At 50.8% G+C, this 23,558-nt stretch overlaps 1 protein-coding gene across 1 annotated transcript in view; it reads right to left on the reverse strand.

Annotated features, from left to right (window-relative positions):
- Positions 1–3,910: 3,910 nt before the first annotated feature.
- The window catches only part of MTCL2 (microtubule crosslinking factor 2), a gene marked incomplete at its 5' end in the record, with an annotated part of 65,486 nt that continues 45,838 nt past the window's right edge, over positions 3,911–23,558 (reverse strand). The window contains 8 exons of the mRNA XM_082669489.1: positions 3,911–5,010; positions 8,527–9,877; positions 11,449–11,519; positions 12,489–12,560; positions 14,100–14,351; positions 15,922–16,089; positions 17,077–17,181; positions 22,376–22,606. Coding sequence (XP_082525615.1) covers positions 4,858–5,010; positions 8,527–9,877; positions 11,449–11,519; positions 12,489–12,560; positions 14,100–14,351; positions 15,922–16,089; positions 17,077–17,181; positions 22,376–22,606 — 2,403 coding nt within the window. The 3' untranslated portion in view covers positions 3,911–4,857. The remainder of the gene's footprint in view (positions 5,011–8,526; positions 9,878–11,448; positions 11,520–12,488; positions 12,561–14,099; positions 14,352–15,921; positions 16,090–17,076; positions 17,182–22,375; positions 22,607–23,558) is intronic.

Genomic DNA, 23,558 nt, shown 5'->3' on the forward strand with positions numbered 1-23,558 from the left:
CATGCAAGGACATTCTCCCACTTTGCAGCTGGAAGAACTGAGGTACAGACTAGCCACATGCTCCGGGGCCAAGGCCATTCAAGTTGGTGGCCGTTTATTATTATTTTAAAAATAGAAACCATCCTTGCATCTTAGGTTCACACTGCAACCGGCTTAGTGGACTTTGAAGGAAGGACACATGCTTGAAATTAGCAGCAGAAGAGTTTGTCTGCTGGGGCAACTATGGTTACATCCCATGACTGGATGATGACATGCTTCCCTTTTTACCGTGATGTGCTTCCCTTTTTACTGTGGCTGCCAGGAAACTCAAGAGTAAAATTTAATTGCAGGATTATGGGAATCATGTCAGATAGATTTGGGGAATGATCATTCCTCTTGCTTTTTGACTTTCTTTGTACTTTTTTTTTTTTGGCTGCGCCGTGAGGCATTCGGGATCTTAGTTCCCCTACCAGGGATCGAACCCGTAACCTCTTCCGTGGAAGCACAGAGTCTTAACCACTGAACCGCCAAGGAAGTTCCTGACTTTCTTTTTTTCTGTTGTCTTACTGATCCTTATGACTAAGACTGTAAATTGCCTCCAGTGCTTTTTGGAAATTCTCAGCATAATTAACCCAAATCAGAGCTGGCTTGAGGACCAGGCCCCCTAATTACCAGCTCAGTGCTCTTTTTAAGATATAACATCATGGTTATCTGGTTAAAAAAAGATGGCCTAACGGTCAGGGCTGTGAACATCAATGGTGTGGCCACTGGTACTCAGGATCTCCCTGGGAATTCGTTAGATACGCAGATTCCTGGCCCAGAGGCTGAGGCGGGTCCCAGGAAGCTGCATTTTGGACATGCCTAAGAGGATTCTGATGCAGGGGGTCCCCACACCACCCTCTGGGACACACGGGTCCAGTGATTCAGAGTGGACTGGTTTTATGTCTGGGTTGGGCAGTGGCATATTCTCGGTGTCCTATACCCACACAAAGCCTCCAGTGGGGCAGTGGGTTGACACAGCAAGCAGGACAGTGTTGGGCTGGGGGATCCAGTGGACCCAAGTTCTAGTCTAAACTTGATGACTTCCCAGTTAGGTGACTCAGGGATGAGACCTGCACTTCAGTTTTGTCATCTGTAAAATGGGAGCACTAACCCCTATCCTACCAAGGTTGCCTCCCAGAGTTGGCCCTTAGAAGTCTGAAGGAGATGTGGCATGGGGAAGCAATTTCTAAATAGCAATGTGCTCTAGGGGGGGTGTACGGGGTCGGGGGAAGGTGATGCTGGTGGGGCTGGAAGGCTGGCAAAGCTGGGGTGGGGAGGACATTCTAGATGGGAGAGGAGAGGGAGGAAGGGCCTGGCAGTTGGATGGGCAAGAGGAGAACAGGCCGGGTGACGAAACCATGAAAGGTGCATGGGGGCAGGCACGAGGGAGCCACGTGGCAATTAGGGTATAAGAGGGTCAAGTCTTGGGTCCTCAACTTTGTCACCTGGGAGAGCAGCTGGTAGAGGAGCGTCCCTGGGGGGGACCAAGGGGAGGGGCCATTTTGAGCAAGACCTCTTGGAGGAGTTTTTACAATTGGTCAGCCTTTGGTGGGGAAAGAATTAGCGGGGGGGGGGGGGGAGAGTGGGGGGAAGGGCTGCCAGGGTGACGGGGACTTGGATACTGATGCTTTGTGCATGCAGGATCTAGGGACCACTGATGTGCCAAAGTGGTTTGACATTCATTTCAAATACAGACATCATTGCCCCCAGGAGGGTTTAATTTGGCTCTGGGAAGAGGTCAGACATAAGAAACACAAGATCGTCCAGTCTGGGGTCAACCATGCCAACTGGTCTCCCATTTCCCCTCAACGAACTGGTGCCAACACAATGGATCCAAACCCAGGGGTCTGTAGGGAACTGGGACCCCAGGGTTCCTTGGGACTTTGGCTGCAGAGAATAGAGATGGGGAAAGGAAAAAGAAGGATAGAGGAGGAGGAGGAAGGGAAGGAAGAAGAAGCTGCTAGGAGTGAAAAGGTAAGGGGCAGCAGGAAGGGGAAGAAAGGGGGAAAGGGCAGTGTTCCTTCCTGGGACCCAATGCTCCAGGGGAGTCCCCACAGAGCGCCAGGCAGTTTTCTGCTTTGGGAATGTTACCAAGACTTAAAAAGGCATTTGAAGAAACAAACTTAGAAATTACATTCCAAAAGAGTAGAGAGTTTTTACAAACCAACCCCCCACCCCAAAAAAGAAAACACAACCGTTACTAATTAAAATGCTAAAAATCAAACCAAACCAATATTTACACGTAACATTTTCAACCCCATCAAGCCCCTCGTCCAGAGGCTTCTGTAGGAACAGTGATGAGTGACCTTGCACAGTGGCATGCAGGAAGCAGAAACTGGGACTTTATTGAAAACCAAGCTCTGGGGTCTCGGACACTGGCTGAGGTCTGGGTGGCCATGCTCTAAGACAATGAGAACGCAAGGACAATCTTGGATGAGAACGACGGTAAGGCTGAGCGGTCCGCAGGGTTCAGGTCTCACGAGGATTTCTCCCCAAGGCTAGAAGCACAGCCTCCCTGGCCCTCTGCAGCTCTGGGAAATGCCAGAGGCCTCTGGTGGCTTGTGGCCTTGTGTGAATCCCCTCACTTGGAGATAACCTCGGAGGGGCCCCCTGACCTCTTGGGTGGGAGCAGTGTCTTCCTAGAGGGGATTGGCCCATGGCTCCATCAGCCTGCCTGCTCTGCCCACACAGGTCGCTATGGCATGAGGAAGTGGCTGCTTGCACCAACGTAGCCCCAAGTTCTACCGATAGGGAATGGCGATGAAGGAATTTGGGTAACTGGTCCAGGTGCCCCAGAAAGGGCAAGACCGGCAGCTGGTAGGTGGGAGCGCAGAGGCATCTCCTGAGTCCTGGGGGCAAATTGGCCACGCTGCTGGCTTTTTGTCTTCCTAATGGCAAATTCACAGATAAGCCACTCTATCCTGGTGTTTCCACTCTGAGCCCCCAGCCCGTTACAGGCAGATGTGTGTAAACAAAACAGGTTCACTGGCACCAAGGGGGAGGCCATCTGAGTATCCCTCCCCCATCACCACACTGCAGTGAGCCACGGTGCAATCCATCCGATGGCTCAGGCAGCTCACATGGGACATGGGGAAGGGCGGGCAGTGGAGCTGGGGCTGGGAGGCGAGCCGGGAGAGCCCATAAGGCTAAGGAGAGAGGCTGGTGAAAAAGCTGGCAGGCTGGTGAGAACTGAGGCAGGCTGGCAGACACTCTCAGATCGATGTGCAAAGCTGCAATAAACAACATTCTTGAAGTTCAGTCCTGTTTTCCTGTGAGTTCTCACTTGGGGAACTTGGAGAGATCTCCATGCTCTTGATAAAGCCTTAGACATCCGTGTTTGACTCATCGAAACAAAAAAGGTTTCAGAGGGAGGGAGGAAGATGAGAAAAAATGGAAAATGTTTGGGAAGCGGTCCAGCCCTCCACCCTGGCTGTGAGCATGTACAGACTCACGTCTGGGGGCTGGGCAAGTACCGGGTGTTGAGTGTAAAGGGGTGCTCTGAGGCCAAAGGGTCAGCAGTTTTGGGGGAGCAGGCTGCAGGGCTCCAGCTTCGCTGTGGGGCCCTCCAAAGCTGACCTGGAGACCAGAGCTCGGCTGCTGAGTTGCCTCATCCACACAGGGGACCCTGCGCCTGTCCATCGTGTTAAAGCCTTGCATTGTCCCAGTGGCGAGAGTACATGTATCAACCTCCAATAAATTACCTTAGGGGCTTTGGGGTAAGTTAAATTATTAAAATAAAGTAAAACCACCTTAAATATTTATAGTAAGAAAAATTCAAATAAACACCCGAGGCAAGAAATATGTTTCCAGGCCCCAGTCTATTGCCACGTCCTGGGGCACTGGCCTCTCGGAATGCTCCTTGGCCTGACCTGGCCATCTGGGAGTCTCTTACTGGGAACGTCTTTGCCCTCCACCAGCTGCAGGATGTAATCACAGTGGAGATGCGGTGCCCCTCCAGGGTGCCAGGGAAAGAGACCCCAGCGATCAAGGCAGTGGGCAATTAGGCATTTATTTATCTGTGCACCAGGTCTTGAGATGGACTTTACCTATTTCTGTCCTCAAGGAGTCTCCTGGGAAGGTTGGGGCCCCCCAGGTCACCTTGGCAAGAAAGGCAGTTCCAGTGGCTCTCCAGCCCTGAGCCCCTCGTCTTCTAGTCCTTGCTGCACCCAAGCTACAGGGAGATCCAGGGCTCCAGGATTCCAAGCAGATACTTGACCCTGGTTACCGCCCTCTCATATCCCCTAGAGCCATAGCAATCCAGAGCAGCAGGGCTGGGAGGAGGAGGCGGTGGAGGTAAGAAATGGACACGGACGGCGTGATGCCCATTTCAGCTCCACCAAGGACCCGAGGTTGAGCCCTAGAGCAAAGCCTGTTCTTCTCATTGGTGTTTCCTCCCCGTGAAGAGGGATGTGGTTGGCAGGGAATGTCTCTGTGAGCCCTTTTCCCTGAGGGGCATGGCCGGAAGTGTATCCTTTCCTTGGCTCTTCTGAGAAGTGGGTGTGGCTAGAACCAGGCAAGGCTCTCCCTTATGACCCAGGGATCAGCTCCCAACGGATCAGCTCCCAAGGGATCTTTCTGGAGCTGCTTCTGAAGCCCAGCTTTGGTCTTTCTCCCACTCGCTGCCTTCCCCTGGGAAGTCAGAGATCGCCACCCAGCAGTCAGCAGGAGGCCCCGCTTTACCTGGATGGGAAAGCTCTTCTGCGGCGGTGGTGCAGCTGCTGTCCCTCCTGGGCGAGAGATGCAGGGGGCGCGGGCCCTCACCTCGTCTCCTCTCCGCGGGTTCCCTTTGGCTGTCCAGGGACTGGGCTGGTTGAGGTGGGGAGCTCGGCTGCTCTGTCACTCACTGGGAGGGGCGGCCCTCTCCTCCCCACCCCAGGCGCACTCCGAAGGGTGCAGCCTGCACTTGGAAGGAGAGTGGCGGACGGCAGAGCGGGATGGCCGGGCGAAGCAGGAGGCGAGAGACTGGGTGCTACAGTCACACACGGCATCCTGGGAGGAGGGAGGAAGAAGTCGGGAGGAGCCAGGAGGCACTGCCCACCCAGGGACTGGGTGGCCAGGCAAGGAATCTGGACTCAGCTGTGCCCAGGGACCAGTTCCCAGGGGCTGTAGCCCCTCTCCGGACCAATTTTTAAAAATTATTTTCTCCCATTAGAACAGTAATGAATGCTCATAAAGAATCTTCCAGAAGGTAATAAATTCTGGAATATACAGAGAAGAAAGTAGACATTGTCCATGAAAGATAAGTTCTCAAAACATTGCTCACACATGCATTTACCCAAATGATTTCAACCCCTACAGCTTATTCTGTAATTGCAAAACATGAACCCTTTTTTGTCATGTATGTCCAGATCTCCTTCTTTTTAATGGCCACATACTATTCCACTGCATGGAAGTAGCTTGATTTATTTATCCAATGCATTTTCTATGTGGATATTAGGTAGTTTCTAATTTTCTTTTACTGTTAGCAACACACAGGGATAATGGTTAAAAGTGCTGTGTACATTATTTACAATTGCCAAAACCTAAGTGTCCATCAACAGATGAATGGATAAAGAAGATGTGGTATATATCTACAATAGAATACTACTCAGCCATAAAAAAAGAATGAGATTTTGCCATTTGCAGTAACATGGATAGACCTGGAGGGCATTATGCTGGGTGAAATAAGTTAGATAGAGAAAGACAAATACTGTAGGCTATCATTTGTATGTGGAATCTAAAAATTACAACAAACTCGTGAATATAACAAAAAAGAAGCAGACCCACGTATATAGAGAACAAACTAGTGGTTACCAGCGGTGAGAGGGAAGCGGGGAGGGGCAATATAGAGGTAGGGGATTAAGAGGTACAAACTATCAGGTATAAAATAAGCTATTGTACAAGGACATGTTTTACAGCACAGGGAATATAGCCAATACTTTATAGTAACCATAAATGGACTATAACCTTTAAAAATTATGAATCACTATATTACACACTTGTAACTTATATAATATTGTACAGCAACTATACTTCGAAAAAAAAAAGTGCTGCTGTAAAACTCAATTGCTTGGTTCAATTCCCAGCCCAACTGTCTACCAGCTATGTGAACTTGGATAAGTTATTTAACCTCTTTGAGCCTTGATTTTTCCTGCTCTTAGATGAGGGATGTGATACCTTTGTCAAAGTTGCTGTGAGGGTCACATAAGGTATATGTGAAGCATTTGATAGCGCCTATTAAGTATTCAATAAATCTTAGCAATTTTTATTAATAATGCAATACACTTCTTTACACACGTATCCACCTCTGTGAATATTTCCATAGGCTACGTTCCTAGGAGAACTACTGGGTCAACAGGTAATAAGCACATTTTACATACTGAAAAACATCTGGATCAACTGTGAAACCAACATTCAAAGTACGGCCAGCTTTGTACCTCTGTTTCTTTATGTAGGTGTGGTTATGTGGGTGTGATGATTAATTTCACGTGTCAGCTTGACTGGGCCACAGGTCCAGATATTTGGTCAAATATTATCCTGGGTGCCTCTGCAAGGTTGCTTTTGGAAGACAGTAACATTTAAACCAGTAGATTGAGTAAAGCAGATGGCTCTCTCTAATGCGGGTGGGCCTCATCCAATCAGTCAATGTACTGAAAGACCACAAAGGCTGACTCCCCCTGAGTAAGAAAGAATTCTTCCTTCCTGATGACCTTTAGATCGGAACTATATCAGCTACATATGCTGCACTGGAGCTATACCATTGGCTCTTCTGGTTCTCAGACTTTTGGACTTAGGAACTAAACCATTGGCTTTCCTGGGTCTTCAGCTTGCAATATAAATCTCTCTCTCTCTCTCTCTCTCTCTTCTCTCTCTCTCTCTCTCTCTCTCTCTCTCCTCTCTCTCTCTCTCTCTCTCTCCTCTCTCTCTCTCTTTCTCTCTCTCCCCCCCTCTCTCTCTCCACGCGCACACACACACACACACACACACACACACACACACATAACCACAAAGCCTATTGGTTTTGTTTCTCTGGAGAACTCTAATACAATGGGTGTGTTCAGTTTGTGAGAATTCAATAAGCCATATTCTTACAATATGCTCAGTATGTATATTAACCTCACAAAGGGTTTTCTTAAGTTAAAAAAAGAGGAATGAATATTTAAAAGGTTTTTTTTTTTTTTAAATGCAGCCAGAGAGTATAGGGAGGTAAGGCACTCACCATACACTCCTGGGGGTTCTAGAAATTAAACAAAGTCTTTGGAAAGACAATTTAGCAACATTTATCAAATACCTTTAACAATTTACAGTCTTTTATTCTGGAATCCCATTTCTGCAACTCAAACGTAAGGAAATAATCTGCAATACGGAAAAATGCTTTTGTGTCAAGATGTTCACCACAGCATTACGTGTAATAGGGAAAAACTAGAAACTAGCTAAACATACAATATGTACAAATCACATAGGTCAATCCCACCCCATGCCACCTCTCTGTGCCCCCACCTACAACCCTCCTTCACTCTGTGCACTGCAGACCATGATACCACCCCTACCACAGCTGACTGGACCAAGGGGGTTACACTGGACTCAAGTTACACTAGTCAGTTTCTTCCTGAAATGTGGAATGGGGACAGAGGGATTTGAGTCAGTCTCCCTTAGGTGCTGGAACTGGAAGATGTTACAAAAGCAGAGTAGGCAGAGCCCACCTGGACCATATTCCAATATAACAGAGACAGAGGGAGGAAGAGGACATCAGAGAAAATGAAGCTCAGGAGAGAGGAGAGGGAGACAGAGCAGCCACTGGGGCCTTTGGGTCCCTGCCCTTGGGTTCCGTGAGATCCTCTGCAATTTCCCTTTCTGCAAAGCTAACTTACATGCGTCGTTTTACTAACATGCACATGATCCCTAACTAAATCTGAAATTGGTATCAGGAGTGGGGTGAGCAGCAAAACAGTCCCAGAGAAAATGGAAGCACTTAGGGATACAGTCTCGGTGAGGGCAGTGGTGTGCTGGTACATGTTTAATGACTAGTTTCCCAGGAGTAAGAGGAGAAGCCCTGATTTGCAGCATTTCCCATTTTCACAGAGTAAATCCTCCCATGCAGTATTTCTAATTTTCAAGGAGTAAATCCTCCCCTGGTGGCCGATCGCAAGGTACTAAGGTGACATCACTAAACACAGAGATGTACACGATTGGCTCTCATGAACCAAAGGAGCTGGCTCCCGCACACCACTGGGTAGCAGGAGGGCAGTGAGCGGCAATGCCTCTTCCCTGGAGGGGATGCTGGCAATGTCTGGGGTGTGGTGGCAAAGCAGGTGGGAATGTCACCATGCTCACCAGTCTCTTGTATTCAGACTGTGTGTCCATCAGGTCTGCTGTTCCAGGTCTGGGGCCTTCCAACCCCCATCCCAGAGCAGCACAAGGACCTTTTGAAATACACAAACCACATGCCTGAGTTTGAAAACCAAGAGTGGGACCTTATAAGCCAATCTCACCTCCCAAGAAAAAGGGCAGACCCCACCCACCTACCTCATTGGGAAGGACCGTGGCTCCGTCTCCATCACGAGGGACCCCATCCTTCCCCATCTGGGGGAGCATGGAAAGCCTGGCCTCCTCGCTGCCGCCTGACTTGGCCGCCTTCTTGTTCAGAATCCTGGCCATGCCCTCCGGCTGGTGGTAGCTGGCGGGGGAGATGGGCTCTAGCTTCTTGGCGCCCTCCTCCCCGGGTACGGACGTGGGGCTTGGCGCCCGGCCACACACGTTGCGGAAGAACTCCTGCACGATGCCGTATTTGGGAGGCTCGGGCTTGGCCCGGGCCTCGGACACGCCCAGTTTCCAGACGGACTCGGTGCTCCCCGAGTGTTCCACCACGCTGAATAGGCTGGACAGCCCATCGTTGATGTTCCTCAGCACGGGGCTGTCCCGCGTGGTGGTGGAGCGGGCCCAGGCCGAGCCGTTCTGCTTGCCCTGGTGCAGGTTCCACAGGCTGCGGTCCTTGGCCCCGTCCAGCTTGGACACGGACCGCCGCTGGAGCTTGGGCGAGCCATACTTGGGCGAGCAGCACGGCCGCTCGATGCGCGAGTGCACCTTGTCCAGGGAGGAGGAGATCTGCTTGCTGCGCACGGACACCAGCGAGGAGCTGCGGGGTGACCAGCTCTTGCCGTGCAGGCTGCTGCGGGGCGGGTCAGTCTGCAGGCCCACGCTGACCGTGCGGATTGTCTGCGTGCCCACGCTGGCCAGGCCCACCGTCTGGCTGGACGTGCTCTTCACCTTCCGCTCCAGCGAGCCCGAGCGCATGGCCTGGCGCACGCAGTTGGTGATCTCCTTCATGTCGTCGCTCATGTTGCCCGACATCTCAAAGTCATGCAGGGCCGCTGGGAAGCCGGGCCCGGCCGCCGAGGGGCCGCCCCCGGAGCCCCCGTCCAGGCGCTGCCGGGAGAAGTTGCAGAGCCAGCGGCTGTAGGAGCTTTCCGCCAGCCCGTCCTCCTCGGCGGACTCTTTGGGCTTGGCTGTGGTGAAGAGGAAGCCGGGCTCGATGATGATCTTGCCCTCCCTGTCATGGACCACGGGGACGCCCAGGCGCCGGGCCACCGGGGGGCTGTAGTAGACGCGGATGCCCGTCTTGTCGGGAGCCGTGTAGCTGCGCTGCATCTGCTTCCCTGCTGGCTCCTGGCAGCCCAGGGCACCCAGGCGGTTGCTGTCACGTGGAGAGAGCCCTGGCTGTTCCGGGGCAGCCTTCTCCGGGTCCACTGGCTGGGGGCCCACAAAAGCAAAGGCAGGGCTGTTGGGCAGCTTCTTGCCCCGGGCGGCTTCCCCTGCGAGGTACGGGGAACAGTCCAGCAGACTTTCAAACTCTGACATGGAGGAAACAGATTTGGTCCTGGGAAGCGCAGAGGAGAAAGGGCAGAGTTAGTGGAAGATGCCTCATGCGGAGCAGGTACCCTGGTCTTCCTCCCTGGTCCGTGCACTTCGCGGGCAGGGGGCGGTGGGGCAGTGGGGAGACGGACCATGACGGTCCTGCTCACCTCTTGTGGAAGACGCTGTAGGTGCCCTGCCCCTCATCCCCTCCACACTCACACCTACACACGCAGCACTGCATCTCTGAGCACCTGCTGTTCTCCACTGGAGGGCTTTTTTCTGTCTGCAGGAGCACACTTGGCCTCCACCCACAGGAAGCTAGACATTCACATAGTTTATGGCCCTAGACACAGCCCTCAACAAACAATGAGTGGGGTTTGGTGGCTTGGTTCCAGCCTCCCTGTGCCCCAGGTGGGAGAACTAATGTTCAGCTCTGGCTCCCAGAGATGCTGTGAAGCTGACCCACTTGCCCACGTGTATCCTGGTTGATAATACCTCCTTTATGGTGCCTTCCCTACCCTGTCTCACTTCCAGGCTTTTCCTGGAATCCCCTCCCAAATATACCATTTGCACTTAAATCCTTGCCTCAACGTTTACTTTTGAGGGAACCCAATCTAGGATGCCATTTAATCTCCAGCCCAGACCTGGCACGTGCACTGCCTGATGACTGTAAGTGCCAGGCCTACGTGACAACATTGCACACGTCAGACCATTCAGTCCTCCGACAACTCAAGGGGGCAATTCCTGTTATCCCAGTAGGTAGAAATGGGAAGTATAGCCCAAGGGCACAGAGCTAGAAATGACAGTGCTGGAATTCAAGTCCCACACTACCACTCCAGAGCCACCCTCCTATCCTGGGGCCCGGCCCCTGGGAGGTTCCGTTACCCTGAATCTTTTCATAATGGTTTCCTAATGGTGGAGACACGGTCCTGATAGCCCTAGGGGTTTTCCTGGCTATAGCACAGGGCTGGGCCCAGAGGATGCTGCTCACTAGTCCCAGGAATAGATGTCCAGCTGGACTCTCCCAACTCCAGAGACAGGAAGAACTCCAAGAGGAGCTAAACAGTTTCTTTCCCAGCTAGGATATTCCGGGGCCCCAGTTTTCCACGCCCAGAATCAAAAAAGGCACAGGCTACAGTTTCCATCACCCAAACTTTCCCAGCTCCTAAGTGGCTTGGGGTTCATAAAAACCAGATCCCAGGGGACTTCCCTGGTGGTCCAGGGGTTAAGGCTTCACCCTCCAATGCAGGGGGTGTGGGTTCAATCCCCGGTGGAGGAGCTAAGATCCCACATGCCTCCGGGCCAAAAAACCAAAACATAAAACAGAAGCACTATTGTAACACTATTGTAACAAAAAGCACTATTGTAACAAATTCAATAAAGACTAAAAAAATGGTCCACATCAAAAAAAAAAAAAAAAATCTTTAGCAACCATATCCCAGTGTTCTCCCAATTCAGCTGAGGTGCAGTGGTGGGTGCGCAGGGCAGAGGAAGAGAAGAGAGGCAAAGGGGCAGGGCAGCCTGCAGGGTGGGGCTGGGGGCAGAGCAGGGGGAGGGGCTGCAGAGTGGAGCATGGGGAGGGGCTGCTAGCACCTCTTCAAGCCGGTTCCCCCAAGCTCAGCTTCAGAAACAGCCTCCTTGTTGTGGATCTTCTCACTGTGTGTCTGCCATAGAAGAGAGACAGGAAAGGGTCAGTCTGGCCACTAGCACACAGAGGGAAGGTAACAGGGGGTCTGGGTGGGAGCTGGCCCCGAGCCCCACGCATGAGTCTCCTCTTGTAGAGCAGGAGTGATGTCAGCACTGATCCAGAATGCCCATTGGTCAGTTTCTGGCTACAGTGCACCTACCCCCTCTCCACACACACATAGGTACGTGATGCAGGCATGGCCAATCGGCGGTCCAAGAGGGAACCCAAGGAAAGAGACTCTATTTAGAACGTATTCTGAATGTAGTGGCAGCAACAAAGCACCCAGTAGTCGCTGCTCAGCTGAAGGTGAAAGCAGTGACCTGAGGTCCTGCTTGGGGTTTGCCCCACCCTGGTTCAGAGACCTGCACCAGTTTTCTGACCCTGCATCACCAGCCCTTTTGAGCCCCTAATGAAATCCTCTCCTGCTTCAGTTCCCCAGAATTGGCTTTTATTGCTTCCTCAGGCTATCATGAGCAAGGGCCCATGTGTTCACTCTTTGGTTACTCAGTGTGTGGCTATATGGACAGTGCACCTGAGGCTTAGAAGCAAACTTCACTGATTGATCTCCACAACCAGGGCTGGGCTAAGGCAGAGAAAGTGATTCTCATTTTACCAATGAGGCAACTGGGGCCCAGAGAGGGAGAGTGACTTGCCCAGGATCACACAGCTCTTTGGAGGCTCTGCTTTTGAGAAAGCCACAACTGAAACACAGAGAAACACCTAGCCTTTGTCCCAGGCATGGAAGGACGGAGCTAACAGGGGGCTCTTGACAGGTCCCAAGGCTGGAACCATGAAGTAGAGACCTCAGGATTGAGAAGCCCAAGGGCGTGAGGGTGTGTGACCTGTGGGACAGGATTAGCATCCTCCTTGTCACATTCCCCACAAGTGAGAGACTTTCCAGTGTAGCCAGGAGCACAGCACATGGGCCGCCTGCCACCCCACTCACCTCTTTCCAGCTGTTGTCCTGCTTCTCCAGATCCGAGTGCTTCAGGACCCAAGGGTCAGCAGCCTTCTGCAGCTGGGCAAGAGTAAAGAAGACAGTCACGTGCAGGCAAAGACGGTGAGCAGGGCCCTATTCTGCGCAGGGCCATTCCCCAGGCTCCACTCTGCAGCCCAGATGACCCAGATCATGGACTCAGAGCCACCTTCCCAGTGGGCAGCAGCTCTGAACCAACGGAGTGGGTTTGACAAATGATCAGGAAACCAACCACTTACAGGCATCTTTATAAGCGTCATTATATCAAGCACGGTAATAGTTGTTATTACCATGTTAATTCACGCCACAATGCCTGTAACAGCTACATCAGCAGCTGAATGACATCAGAGTGGTATCTCCACCTAGGTATGCTAAGCAGCAATTAAACTGAATGAGAGTGGCCTCTGCATCTGTCATGAACGGCTCTCTATGAAAGAGGCAAAGTGTAAATAATATGTATATTAGGATTCAATTAATGATTTACAAAAAATCTCTGAATGTAAATTTTTTTTTTTTTTTTTTTTGCGGTACACGGCCTCTCACTGTTGTGGCCTCTCCCGTTGTGGAGCACAGGCTCCGGACGCGTGGGCTCAGCGGCCATGGCTCATGGCCTGCTCCGCGGCATGTGGGATCTTCCCGGACCGGGGCACGAACCTGTGTCCCCTGCATCGGCAGGCGGACTCTCAACCACTGCGCCACCAGGGAAGCCCCCTCCCCTTTTTTTTTAAAAGGGCTTCAAATGCTTGGCTTTTATTTAATTAATTAATTTATTTATTTTTGGCTGTGTTGGGTCTTCATTTCTGTGCAAGGGCTTTCTCTAGTTGTGGCAAGTGGGGGCCACTCTTCATCGCGGCGCGCGGGCCTCTCACTATCGCGGTCTCTCTTGTTGTGGAGCGCAGGCTCCAGACGCGCAGGCTCAGTAGTTGTGGCTCATGGGCCTAGTTGCTCCGTGGCATGTGGGATCTTCCCAGACCAGGGCTCGAACCCGTGTCCCCTGCATTAGCAGGCAGATTCTCAACCACTGTGCCACCAGGGAAGCCCTGAATGTAAATTTAAACAGCAAGAAAGGGAGGGAGTGGGTTGGAGTATGCTTTTGTAATATTTGAGTCTTATATAAACATGAAGTCCTGACTTATACAATTGCAATAAAAAATAAACAAAGGAAAAAGTCACAGTGGAGCATAGCAGCTTGATAAGATAGGTGCATGTTAACTGTAGTGGGGTTGTAATGGTCAATGATTGTTTTTCCTATTTCCCCCTTTTGGTCAGAGGACTCTAATTTTCATGGGAAACCTGGCAGATCAGAGCCCTGTGGAATAGGAAAACTCTTTCCATTGAAACTGCTAAGCTGTGAGGATATGAATACAACACTAACAGAGGCCATATTTGAGAACGGCTTGCTTCAGAATAAAACACAGAGGAAAGCAAGCCTGTGAGCCTGGCAGAGAGGAAGGCCTGGTCCCTACTGCAGTCTCTGAGCATACAGATCCATCTCTACCTGAAGGAGTCTTCCCCCTGGTCTGTGCCTATAGCAACTTCCCCCTTGTGGCTTAAGCCATCTTGGGCTGGGACAGACCTCACCTGGCTCAGGCGATTCTGCAGCTCCTTTACCTGCTGCTCCACCTGCTGCTTCTCACCCTGAAGCCGCTCCACCAGCTGCAGCTTCTCCTGGCCCCAGTTGTGCTCACTGATCTGCAGCTGCCGTGTCAGCTCCATGACTGCACTGTAGGACTCAGCCAGGAGGTGCTGCTGTTCCTCCCGTTCCCTCTGCAGGGCTGCCTTCCAGTCGGGCCCTATCCGATCTCCAGCCCCCTTCCCAGCCTTCAGCTCCATCTGCGGAAAGAAGAGCAACCCGGGTGGCTGGCACCAGGAGGACCCTCCTCTCTGCCCTCCCTCGTCCCTCCCCGGGCACCAGCAGGGGGCAGGGGGAGGGTGCTCTCCTCAGAGGACCCCTCACCCAGGAACCTCCACTGACCTCCTCAGTTAGAACTAAACGTTTCTCACAGTCAAGGCTTGTGTAGCACAGCTTCTACACACCAAGCTCTGTGCTAAGGGCCTTTCAGGCATTATCTATGCCCTCAAGAAAACTCAGCAAGAGAACCACCACTGTCGATACTTTACAGAGGAGGAAGAGGTTCACAGAGGTTATTTGTCCCTGGTCACATAGCTACAGAATGGCAGAGGCTCCTAGTTATTGCTTCTCATGATATTTCATCAACACTTACCCATGTTTAGCAGGGTTTACGGTTAGTGGGGGACATGCACAGTCACATAAAGAATGTGGGCAGGAATCACCTGAGCGTGATGGCTGTCTTGGCCCAAATCTTGGGGTGCAGGAGGGAAACGTGCAATCTATAGAATCAATGTACCCCACACCCCCAAGCTGTGGTCAGGTTCCCATGGCGGGAGGGACACCTGGAACGCCTGGGGTTGGGGGGGCAGTGGGAGCAGGGGACACTGTGGAAGGTGCAGGTGGGGCGGGACCTGTGAGATCAGCAGGGAGGGTTGGGAGGAGAGAACGGTGGCACCAGGAAGCCAGAAGTCTGAGAACTGGGAAGAAGGTGGGATCACGGTCATGAGGAGCCAGGAGGGCAGAGGTTTGGGGAGTGAGGGTCAGGTCTGCCACTGACTAGCTGGGTGACCTTGGGAAAGAAGCTTAACTCCTCTGTGCCTGCTTTGTCACTTGCCCAACAAAGATAATCAGGGTACCCACCTCTGAGGGGCCCGTGATACCTGGGAGGGCAGACTGCAGCAGGGGCAGCGGGGAGGAAGCTGGGCCCCGCAGAGTTCTGGCGTGGGGTAGGGGTTGGGGTGGTGAGAGCATTCTTTCTGAGCGGGAGGAAGCCCATCCCCTCACTTCTCGGCCAGAGTGGGGGGCAGCACCTTGCCTCCAGGCACACAGCAAAGACCAAATATCCAGGACTCCTGGTTAAGGCTCCTTTGATCATCCGAGTTGTAGGGAGGGGAGTTCCCCAGTTCGGGTGGAGGGAGCAAAACAGAGTCAGGTAGCAGGGGCCTAAGGGGATCCTTATGAGGACAGCAGGCAGCAGAAGTCTGGGTGTGAGGATGAAGGATGTCACCAGGTGCAGACAGGCATTTAAGTGTTCCGGCCTCACCTGTGAGCTCATGGTGCGGCGGAGGCGCCTGTGATGTCCCCATGGCTCCTTTGCCAGTCCCTCACCTGCCTTCCCTAGCCCAGGGACCTTCAGTTCCCACTGTTTCTGGTACCCTTGCTGTGTGACTCTAGGCAAGTGTCTTGCCCTCTCTGGGCCACAAGGTAAGTGAAGGGGTTCCTATGCTTCTAGGAGCAAGGCTTGGGCATCCTCCTCCCCAGTCTGACAGCTGAGGCCTTCGCAGAGAGGGGAACAAGGAGGGGGATGTCTCTGACAGGTGGGAGACTCACCAGGGCAGTATGGCTCTTGAGCTCTGCCCGCTCTGTCTCCCAGGTGGCCTTGGCCTTGGCAAACTGTTGCTGAAGCTCAGTCAGACCACGGCGTTCATCCCGAAGCAGCCAGCATAGCTCCTTCAGTGTCACCTTCATGTCGGCCAGTGTCTTGATGTACTCGTTGGGCTGCAGATGGGGGCAAGGCCTGGGTCAGGAGCTTTCGGAGCGGCAAGGAGGAGAGGCTGGGCTGGGAACTCATCCAGGGTCCAGCCTGGGACTCTACCAGGCCTCAGGCAAGTCCCACGACCTCTTCGGGTCATCTCCCCGTAAAACAGGCATACCAAGCCCAGCCCTGGCCACCTCTTAGACTGACACATGACCCAGTCTCACAAAAACACAAAATTCTGTAGTTACAGCAATTATTCAACCTAAATCTGAGCTGGGCCCTGGCTTCTCTGAGGCTCTGCAGCATCTAGGCCTCCGTCTTTCTCCTTGCCCAAGATCTGCCTTCTCTGACCCACCGTAGGCCAGATGGGGAGTCTGAACCACGGAAGCTCCCTGACTGCACGACTTGGACCCAGTCTTCTCTCCTGGGTCCATGACCTGTTTCCCACCTATAACCCAGCTTACTGTGGGTGCCCCTGGGAGCCTGACCCTACTGCTCTATACTACCCCGTGGCTTGATTTGATGGTTCCTGATCCTAGGCCACAAGGCCCTTCTTCATACAACTCACTCAAGCCTGATGTCCTTACCCCCACTATGCACATCCCAAGCTGCAGCCAGACTCAGAATACCTTGCCACATCTCTGTATATACAATTCTCTTGGTACCGAATGGCCTTTTCCCTATTCTCTATTAGGCAAGCTCCTATTCATCCTTCAAAACCCACCACCTATGACCCCTTCTCTGTAATACCATCCTCTATACTCCAAACAGAATTAACTGCTCTCTCACCTGAGACTCCACAGTCCATCATCTGACCCTCTGTCACTGCCCTGGGGTGACTTACATACCCCATAGCACTGAGCATCTGGGGCCAGTGACCAAGCAATAACCCTCTGCCGCTCCGGTGCCTGGTGTAGGACTGGGGTCAGAAAGCAGCAAGATGTGATCACTAAACAGACAAAGGAACAAATGGACAGGGCAGGACTGGAAATGGGCTGAGAACGCACCGTGTTTTGGGTCCAGCTGTCCCCCGTGCAGGTCTTGTTATCAGAATGCTGGGCGTTTAATTCTTCTTCCTCCATTAGCAGGTACAGCTCCTTCATGCTATTTACCTGTTTTTTAAAAACCACACTCAATAGCGGGTAGGAGGGCATCATGCCTGGGGGGTCTGACCCTCAGGGAGAGGGGATACAGGCTAGTGGCCCAGATAGAAAGTGGGCTGCACAGCCAGGCAGGAATAAAGAAAGGGGGTTTATGGACCAAAAGTATCCCAGCTGGGCACTGATTTCCCAGATTTTAACTTTGAGCCCTGGGCACCGTCCAGGTCAAGGAGCACAGCTGGAAAGTCAGACCCTTCTACTCCCCACACCATCTCTTCTGCCCCAAGGACCATGAGGCATCCCTGAGAGCTACTCTGAAATAGCTATGCTGTCAAGGTAGGCACTGTGGTTGGAATAAAGGGCCACAAGTCACCCACATAATTATAGATAAGGGCAATCAGAGGCTTGGGTGGGCAGAAGGGACCCTTCCTGGGAGCAGAGGGGTTTGCTGTTGATGGACTCTGGGCAGGAGTCGAGAGCCAGCCCAGGAGACCAGGGTCTAGTTTATGATGGGAGTGAAGCAGAAGAAGTGGGTGCTCATTCACTATTCATTTCATTCATTCATTCATTCATTTGACAAATATTTATTGAACATCTACCACGCACCAGGCCCTATGTTCAGAGCTGGGAATACATCAGTGAGCAAGACAGACAGAAGCCCTGGTCCCCTTGAGCTTCCATTCCAGTAGCAGGAAAACAAACAAATATGTGAAATATTGATACATGAAACATCATTAAATATATGGAATGTTCCATAATAATAAGTGCTATGGAGAAAAAGAGAGCTGGGAGAGGAGCTAGGATGTGCTGCACTGGGTGGTCAAGGAAGGCCTTAGAGAGAAGGTGATATTTGGGCAAAATCCTGAAGGAGGTAAAAAAAATAAGCCACGTGAATACGTGCAGGTTGAGAATTCCAGGTTAAGGTCACAGCAAATGCAAAGGCCCTGAGATGGGAACACATCTATTTGAGGAAGAGCAAGAGAGCCAGGGAGGAAGTGAGAGGTACGGGGACCAAGGCCGGTGGAACAAGCTTTGTAGGGACTTCGGCTTCTACTCTGGGTGACGTGGGAGCCAGGGGAGGACTGTGCTGAGGAGTGACCCTGGCCTGGCTTTCAGTTTTACGAGATCACTCTAGCTGCTGTGTTGAGATACACAGAGCTCCATACTGCACAACACCAGGGGGCACCATCCACGTGGAGTACACGCGGCCTGGTACCTCCCTGCTTTGACTAGAAGATGCTCGGTAGAAGGGTGCAAGGGCAGAGGCAGGGAGACCAGCTAGGAGGCTACGGTGATAATCCAGGCAAGAAGTGGTGATGGCTCAGATGGGGGTGGTGAGGGGGTAGGCAGTGCAGCTGGGTCAGATTCTGTAGATTCTAGATAGATTGGCAATGTGCAAGAAAGGCCATGTAAGCCAAGTGCCTGGACAAGCTCCCCAAGGAGGCAGGTGAAGGTCAAGGAGAGACGCGGCCTGAGGGCTGAGCCCTCAGGACTGTTGACGTTAAGGGGTCAGTTCAGGGAGAAAAGGAAGCGTCCAGCCAAGGAGACTGAGGAGGAGCAACGAGTGAGGTGGAAGGAAAACCAAGAGAGTGTGGTGAAATCAAATGAAGAGGGTTTCTGGGGTTCAGGGCAGGCACTGAGCCTGGAAATATGTGGGGTGGAGCAGGGCCTGTGTGAATAAATACCCAGTTCCCTCCCTGGTCAGAATCTAAACATACTGACTTTTGATTATCTGTATTATCTGTATACACAGGTGCACAATTCTTTCTCCGAAATTCTTTGGGTCGGGTGTGCTTGGAATTCAGAAGTAATCAGGATTTAGAAAGATAATATGGTACCTACACTGTATATTGTAAAACAGCCCCGTCTGGTGAGATACCCTATGCTCGTGGACACCAATATTTCCCCTTCAAACATGTGAGTACTAATAGGAAATGGGGTAAATAAAGGTTCTGCTGCCAAATGAATGTCAGGTCAATATTTTCCAACTGAGTTAGACCCAACAAAACACAGTTCTCAGAGCTTCTGGATTTCAGAATTGAGGACAAGGAATCAAAGATCTTTATCTGCAGTAGAATGGGGATAATAATTGTTTCCACATCATAGGGTATGTGTAAAAGTGAAATGCAATTATCCAAATAGAGCATTTAACACAGTGCCCACGACACTATAAATACTCAATATATGAGGGTTATCATTCATATATATAGTTTTTTTTTTTTTTTTTTTTTTGCGGTACGCGGGCCTCTCACTGCTGTGGCCCCTCCCGTTGCGGAGCACAGGCTCCGGACGCGCAGGCTCAGCGGCCATGGCTCACGGGCCCAGCCGCTCCGAGGCATGTGGGATCTTCCCAGACCTGGGCGCGAACCCGCGTCCCCTGCATCGGCAGGCGGACTCTCAACTACTGCGCCACCAGGGAGGCCCTCATATATATAGTTTTAATTCTACATGCGTGGACACACATATTCTTTAAAAGTATGAATGTACATCAAGTTTGTTATTTATATGGTTATCTGTATTTTATTATGTACTTGTTTATATGTATTTTATACACATGGGCTTTATATCATTATATCTATGTATATATGTATTTTTTACAGTGTGGGTGGTTATGTTTCTTATCATGTCTATCTCAGTAAGTATGTATATTTCTATTTATTATAGGCATGTATATTACTTTATTTTCTATGGTTACACCTTATTTTTATCCTGAAGTAAGTTTCTGTTTCTCTCTGTTATCCCAGTACATTGAAATGGCTAGAAAGATTTTCACCAAATATGGAGAGTTTGCCTGAGACAACCTGATTTAAAATCAGGCTACATGGCCTGAAAGCAATTCATTTTTTTTGGTGGAGGGGGAAACATCTTCCCTAGCAGCCAAAAGTGGGCTTCAGCTATGGAAAACAGTATAGAAGTTTCCCCCCAAATTAAAAATAGATCTCCCATATGATCTAGCAATCCCACTTGTGGGTATATATCCAAAGAAAATGAAATCTGGATCTCTCCATGTTCACTGTGGCATTATTTACAGTAGCCAAGATATGGAAACAACCTAAGTGTGTGTCTATGAATGAACGGGTAAAGAAAAAGTGATAGATACATACAAGGAAATATTATTCAGTCTTAAAAAAGAAGGCAATCCTGCCATTTGCGACAACATGGACATGGATGAACCTGGAAGACATTATGCTAAGCAAAATAAGCCAGAGACAGGAAGAGAAATACTACAAGATCTCACTTATATGTGGAATCTAATGAAGTCAAACTCATACAAGCAGAGAGCTGAATAGTGGTTGCCAGGGCAGGCGGAGGGGGGAATAAGGAGTGAATGGGTAAGAGTTTCAGTTTTACAAGATGAAGAGTTCTGGAGATGGACAGTGGTGATGGTTACACAGCAATGTGAATGTACTTAATGCCAGTGAACTCTAAACTTAAAAATGGTTAAAATGGTAAAATTTATGTTATGTACAATATATTTTACTATAATATAAAAAAATAAAATTTAAAAAAGTTATTGTATAACTGATTCACTTTGTTATAAAGCAGAAGCTAACACACCATTGTAAAGCAATTATACCCCAATAAAGATGTTAAAAAAAAAAAAGTTATTAAGAAAAACAAACTGGGCTTCATCCAGAGGCTTGTGTGGGACTTCCAAACAGGAGGGACAGTCCTAAAGCAGACAGTGGCTTCAAATAGGAGTCCCCAGGTGTCACTAAGAGTGATGCTCGAGGGGCAGCCATGCTGGGCTTTCCAGGTGCTTCTCATAGGGGTGCCTCCATGTCAGACATTCCTGGGAGAGGGCAGCAGGGAGTATGTTCATCTAAAGATGGTAGCAACTCTCTCTAGAGTCCCTTGGGGAGGAGGCAGGTGGCCTATGAGCCCCACTGGGGATGGGGGAGGAAACTCCTGCTACAGACTCAGGTCTAACCACCATCCCCTGCTCCTGGGACATTCAGGCTACTCTGGGGGACCCCTGACAGGGGTACATGGGGACTGCCACTGGTCCCCATTGGCTCTGGAATGAGTAGCTTGAACTGGAGAAGGGCCAAGCCTGGGCTAGGGCAGAGGTACCTGTACCTAAAAGGCCAAGGCCAAGGTGAGCAGTGCCAACTCAGGTGGGTGTGACTGAGGTATGACGTCCTTACATGCCCCCTTCTCCTAGCAACGTCAGCGTGCTGATCGTGACAGGAGGAAGGGGATTTGAGGACAAAGGGTCCTGCACAGGCTGAGGGACAAATGGGCCACGTGAGTCCTTCCCAAGCTTCACACATTCCCAAAGCTCCACTCGTCACGTTTCCTGCCACACCCATATACTATCTGTACTATCAGTAATGCTTTTAAGTCAACGTACTCTTTCTAGTTAAATAAACGTATCTAAAATAGGAAGTTGATATTACTAAAAATGGAAAGCCAGTGTCCATTATCATTGTCAAAGGTAACATTAAAAATAAAATATATTCATAAGTGAAAAGTAAGCAGCAATAAAGAACCAACTACTTTTATAGGTAAAATGTGGATGAACCTCAAAGAATTATATTAAGCAAAAGCCAGACACAAAAGACTACACGCACTTGTACGAAGTTCTAGAATAGGCAAGATTGATGCATGGTGTAAGAAGTCAGAAGAGTGCTGACTGCTGGGGTGGGCGTATCCCCTGCGGCACCCGGGAGCCTTCTGGAGCACTGGAAATGTGCTCACTGTGATCTGGGCGATGCTATACTATGTCTCTGCAGGGTGTACACTGTAAAACTTCATCAGCTGTACACTTAAGGTGTGTGCACCTTACCGTATATAAATTGCACCTTAAAAGAGTAAAGAACATTCATATGTACTATATGTGCCTATAATGCAAAAACAACGAAACCAGATCATTAAACGCATCTATATCCTATTGCCAGCTCAAGACTCAGGTCTGTTAAAAAGGGAAACCAGCAAATACCAGAGAAGTGTGGAAGACCTACTGGCCCCCTGGCAAGGCCGGGACAGAGTCTGTCGTCTTCACCACGGTCTCCCCGGCATCTGCCACAGCACTCAGTAAAGAGCTGGGTCTCAGCAAACCGATGCTGAAGGAGTGAATGAATGAATGAATGCAAGGATGGACGCTGCAAGCTGATGCTTCGTATCTGAGCCCCAGGGCTAAGTCCCTCCTGTCCTCTCTCCTCTACCCCACCCCACCCCAGTCCCAGTCCCAGGGGAACCATACCTCAAGGAAGTCATCTCCCTCGCTGGGCAAAACCTTGCCCTGCCGCCAGCGCTTGAGGAACCACCTGAGCTTCATGAAGAGCAGGAGGAAGTTGTGCTTGAACTGCTGGGACTCCTGAACCAACATGTTCTTCTCCTGGCTCCAGAATTTCTGCTCCAGCCTCCGCTGCAGGCTCAGACTCTGCAGCTCAAACTCCCGCCGCAGGAGTGCCCTCTGCTGGTCCTCCTTCAGCTGCAAGGGGGACAAGAGGGTGAGCTACCCCAGCTGTCTAGGGGACCCTAACTCATCCCGTTCCAGGCCTCACACAAGGGCCGAGAGGAAATTTCAGGGGGTGCCCGGTGGTGACCCCCGACAGGGATTCCACCACTAGCAGTTCACTGTGTTGAAATAAACAGTTCCCTCAGCTCCTCCAGGGGAGAGAGACTCATAAAAACAGCAGCAATCACAGTAACAATCAGCGAAAGAGCTGGGATCTGAATCCGGCTCTGTCTGATTGTAAAAACCATGACATCAGCTAATGAGCCCATACCAGGAACCAACATGAACTCTCACATTCATTGAGGCACCTGGGAGGGTGAGCAGTGATGGCAGGGAGGGGTGACCCACATGCAGAGCAAAGGGCATTCTCGGGGTGAGGAAGGCTGACAGCATTAATACCCTAGTAAGCAACACGGGGTAATGGCTCCAAGAGAGCCAATAACCTGGATTAGAATCCCAGTCCCAAGGACTTCCCTGGTGGTCCAGTGGGTAAGACTCCACGTTCCCAATGCAGGGGGCCCCAGGTTCGATCCCTGGTCAGGGAACTAGACCCCGCATGCATGCCACAACTAAGAGTTTGCATGCCGCGACTAAAGATCCTGCATGCCACAATGAAGATCTTGCGTGTTGCAGCTAAGACCCGGCGCAGCCAAAGAAATAAAATAAATAATAAAAAAATATTAAAAACAAAGGAAAAAAAGAATCCCAGCCCCACCTTGCCCTGCAAGTGCAACCCTGGGCAAAGCACTTCAGCACTCTGGGCATCAGTTTCCCCACCTGTAAAATGGGGACACACTTCACAGGGGAAAACATGAGGATTAAAGGACATGATGTGTGGCAAGTGCCCTGACATAGAGTAAGGGCTTAATAAATGCTGTCTACTAGCAGAGCTACCATCTTGATTACCAGCCAGGCCTACGGCCTT

Source organism: Grampus griseus (genome assembly GCF_964374135.1).
Source record: "Grampus griseus genome assembly, chromosome: 14".
NCBI lineage: Eukaryota > Metazoa > Chordata > Mammalia > Artiodactyla > Delphinidae > Grampus > Grampus griseus.